Source organism: Glycine max, chromosome 16 (assembly GCF_000004515.6).
Source record: "Glycine max cultivar Williams 82 chromosome 16, Glycine_max_v4.0, whole genome shotgun sequence".
NCBI classification, from domain to species: Eukaryota; Viridiplantae; Streptophyta; class Magnoliopsida; order Fabales; family Fabaceae; genus Glycine; species Glycine max.
Window position 1 is genome coordinate 2,169,431 of NC_038252.2, and position 4,875 is coordinate 2,174,305.

Sequence of the window (4,875 nt, forward strand, 5' to 3'; positions counted from 1 at the left end):
AAAATTACTCAAGATACCTTCTGGTTTACTGTTTATTACTACAGGTGACTGATTTAAATTTAAATTTCCATTTATAAACGATCTTAATTTGATCTGTAATTTGCAATAAAGACAGTACCTTCTCACCTGAAACCTTTTATTTTTCAAAAACAAACATCACTATCCAACAACCATTTCGTTATTCAACATAAAAAATATTAAGTAAATGAAATGAAACAAGTAGGGGGAAAATGTGAATAGATAATAGCAGCCACTGTTGGCTTTCAAATTGTCTTCGTCCATAGCATGATATAGATTAAAAAATGAATAAAAATTGGTACATCTCCACTATTATATAAATGGAGCAAGGTGTTGGCATCTTAGGTGCTCTGCTTCAGTACTTGCTACCTTTCTATAAAGGTAGAGAGAAGAGAGGACCCTTCTCTTGCATAGTTCAAGTGAGTGAGAGTGCCAAAAAATGGGAAGGGCTCCTTGTTGTTCCAAAGTGGGGTTGCACAAAGGTCCATGGACTCCTAAAGAAGATGCATTGCTTACCAAGTATATCCAAGCTCATGGAGAAGGCCAATGGAAATCACTACCCAAAAAAGCAGGTAATTAAGGTTTTAGATGCTCAACTTTCCCAATTCATTTCTCAATTTGATGTCTCATGTTCTGGTTTCGATCACAAATTATTATGTGTAACTTTTATAATAATTATATTAATATTGATATATGATTGAATGACAGTATATAATTATATGTGTATAATCATTAAATTCATAATATAAAATTACATGTATCTTTTATCCGAAAAATTATGCTGGAGTCGGATAGAATAAATTCTGATTCATAACTCTGAATATACAGGGCTTCTTAGATGTGGAAAAAGTTGTAGATTGAGATGGATGAACTATCTGAGACCAGACATAAAGAGAGGGAACATAGCACCAGAAGAAGATGATCTTATAATCAGAATGCATTCACTTTTGGGAAACAGATGGTCCCTCATAGCAGGAAGGTTACCAGGGAGAACAGACAATGAAATAAAGAACTACTGGAACACCCATCTAAGCAAAAAGCTGAAAATTCAAGGAACAGAAGACACAGACACACACAAAATGTTAGAGAATCCTCAAGAAGAGGCTGCAAGTGATGGTGGCAACAACAACAAAAAGAAGAAGAAGAAGAAGAACGGTGGCAAAAAGAACAAGCAGAAGAACAAAGGCAAAGAAAATGATGAGCCGCCAAAGACACAAGTTTACCTACCAAAACCAATTAGAGTGAAGGCAATGTATTTACAAAGAACGGATAGTAACACCTTCACCTTTGATTCCAATTCAGCTAGTGGATCAACAAGCCAAGAGAAGGAGGAAAGCCCCGTGACAAAAGAATCAAACGTGGTTAGTGAAGTTGGTAATGTGGGAGAAGAAAGTGATGGTTTTGGCTTCTTCAGTGAGGACCATGACTTAGTCAACGTCTCAGATATTGAATGCCACTCTTATTTTCCCACAGATCATGGCAACCTACAGCAATTGTATGAAGAATATTTCCAGCTCTTGAACATGGACCATGGCCAATTCGAACTGAATTCATTTGCAGAATCTTTATTAGATTAAAAGAATATCAACAAAGATTTGTTCAGTTCATGAAGATCACATTGCTTACATATAAACTTTGTTGATAGATCATATGTAAATATATCTGTAAATGATCTCTGAGTTATGAGATCTTTTTTGTCTTTAATAAATATCGCCATCTAACTCAATTAATTTTTTTTTACCTAAAAAAGTAAATAATTGGAGGAAAAGAATAATGCTGACGCGCGATATTGATCCACCACTCATGTTACTTTATATTTGTATAATTTATATCCTCTGATCATATCTAATCTCATCTTGGTTTTTGTACATTTAATAATCTCTCACTTGTGTAAGATGCACTGCAAAAACAATTGACATTCACCAACTAAATAAACCAGTCCTTAGGATTACCTTAATTGATATAACAATTTTTTAACGGTAGTTGAAGGTATCATATATTTATATTATCTAAGTTGTATAATAATAGGATAAATTAACAGTTTGCATCAATAACATTGTATATAATATTGTTTTTATTTTCTTAATTTTTTTGTTCGTTAAGAAAAAATGAATTTTGACTGGTTTAGAGTTTAATTGAAATATAAGTAAAATTCGATCAAAAATTATTTTTTATCAAAAATTAAACTTAAATAGTATCCAAAAAATTTTGATATTAATTTCAACACATTAATTACTTATACTTAATTACTTTATTTATTATACTGTGCTTTTTTACTTCTATATTATATTATGTTATTAATATAAAATTATGATACTTGTACTAACATTATAAAATTATGATATTTGTAATGTGTGATAATGTACGCTTACTATGGACAGAGATCCACCAAGCATGTGAACAGAGATCTCGTCATTTTTAACTTTCTAGGAAAGTGAATAAACGTTTATTCAACAGAGATGTTTGAAGCTTGCTTCTCACGTGCTTTTTTTTTTTTAAAAAAAAAAAACAGAAGTATATATATTAACTCCTTATGGAATTTTATCATAGATGAAAAACCTTAACATTTATACTACTTCCTGTCAAGATGGTCTGGCTAGATAGATTAAATAAAATGTGAGTTGTTGTTAATTTTTTGAATTTGTCTTCAAATATAACAAAAAATATTTTCTAACATATATTAATCATAGATAAAGTCATTAGATATTTCACATTAATAACATTAATATGTTTTAAAAAATAAAATTGCATCTTAAAGAAATGTTACCTACGTCTTTGATTTGAAATAGCACCAACTATTATATTAACATCAGATTCTGCAATAATAGATGGCCAACAACAGCTGCATCTTTATTTTTTTACAGGAACAACAGCTCTATCTTATTATTTTTTTTGGCAGGAACAACAACTTCATCTGTTCTTATATTTTTGTTTAAACTATATATAAGTGTCAAATTAGTTCTATGATGAGGCCTTTTAATTTCATATTATAAACAAATTCAGCATTCTTTTGTATATATAAGTTGAGATTTGTTATCTGCTTTTTCCACATTCAGGCATGTAGTGCTTGAAACTGGCATCTTTTAAGAGTTCGTCTGAAATTTCAGCCAGAGGAAGTGATATATAGTTTAATAGTTGCGTACGAGGTAATCATACCTCGTTCGGCACTAGTTGTTTTTTAGTGCTAATTACTTGTAGTAATATATTACGTGGAAAAGTTAAATTATAATAATATTTTTAAACATTTCACCACTAAGATCCATTCATGTTGAGACGATATATGATGTCACTACAATACAATGACTACATGTACATCATACCAACATTGTTTTCTTTTCAAAAAAATAAAATCATTTCCCAAACATTTTGGTTTCAATCAAACATTTGCTTCTGTTGTCTATTAATAATCTAGAATTAGTCAAAATAATCTTTTTATTCAAACGAGAAGGCCTGCAAACTTGACTCGAAAGATATATAGAGACACTAATTGACGTATAAGCAACATTTTGAGGAAAAATCATCATATGCATTACCAGAAGAAAAAATAATATAGTGAAATATGCTTTCATTTAAAAATGAAAAAAACTCAAATTTATAATATAAGAATTAATAATAACGTTAAGTTGCGGCAGGAGTGTATATGTAAAATTGTAAAACTAAAACTTCAATTAACATAAAAATCGGTTTGAGATTATTTGCAGAAAAAAAGTTAAAATATTTATTAGTATTGCATCACTTGAGATGAAAATAACTTTGTTAACTCCCTGTAAATTAATTTGTAAACTCCTGTGATTTTAATCAAAACTCTATGTAATTTAAATATTTTAATTAAATATTTAAAAACTAATGTGGTTAAATTTTTGCTAAACATTGATAATGACCATGTAAATGCGTTTAGCATTAATTGTGAGGAGACCATCGTGAAGGGTTTTATACTTTTATTGATTTATTGTCAGATTTAACGGACCGACACTGCCATAGCAGGTAAACGGTGCTCTGGCAAACGGGATGAATTTCAATGCCTTTAAGTAATAATTTTTGAATTTCAAGAAACTAAATCCAAATTCTTTATTCAATTAAATACTGTAATATTATTTATTCTGTCTTCCCTGATCTAGGGAATCTTCAATCTTGCATTACTGATACACGGTGCTGCTGCTGCATGGGGATTTATAAAGAAATTTAGAAAATTGAGGATAAATGTTAAAATGAGACAAAATCTTATGAAAAATAATTAAAAATACAAAAACTTCGAAAACAGTTAAAAGTTGTTATATAAAAAATCTACTTCCTCCCCCGGGCAAACTATGGTTACACATAAAAGAAATTTAATAAATAGATGATTTTTTTTGCAAAATTAACCTTAATATTAATATTACTTAAAAAAACTAAAATAATACTAATTAGGAATATTAGTAAAAAAATAATTAATATTACATTAAAAAATTAAATACAACACTTATTTTGAAACAAATTTTTCATCAAATGTTACACTTATTTTGGGACGAGAAATTATTATATTAATTATTAAATTAAAATATAATTTTTGTTTTCTTAATTTCTCAAATTGACACTTTAGTTACTCCATTTTGTAATTAAGACAATTTATTTTTCATTTTTATAAAATTTGTAATTTTAGTCATTTATTTTTTAATTAAGATATTTTTGTTTACACTTTTAAAAAATTTATAATTTTAGTTTTTATGATCAATTTCAAAGGTTGACGGACATAATTTGTTTATTATTCACATAATTTTTTTTGAAATTATTTAATTGTTAATAAGTTTAATTTATTAAAAAATAATTAATAAAAATAAACCGTCAATATCTCTAAAAGTGGATGACGAAATATTCGAT

At 28.3% G+C, this 4,875-nt stretch overlaps 1 protein-coding gene across 1 annotated transcript; it reads left to right on the forward strand.

The window, feature by feature from the left end:
• Positions 1 to 451: 451 nt before the first annotated feature.
• On the forward strand, positions 452 to 1,744 carry MYB92 (MYB transcription factor MYB92). The gene is made up of 2 exons (NM_001251342.2): positions 452 to 590; positions 847 to 1,744. Exons 1-2 carry the CDS (start codon positions 458 to 460, stop codon positions 1,593 to 1,595), a joined length of 882 nt encoding a protein of 293 aa, NP_001238271.1. The 5' UTR covers positions 452 to 457; the 3' UTR covers positions 1,596 to 1,744.
• The last annotated feature ends 3,131 nt before the right edge of the window (positions 1,745 to 4,875 follow it).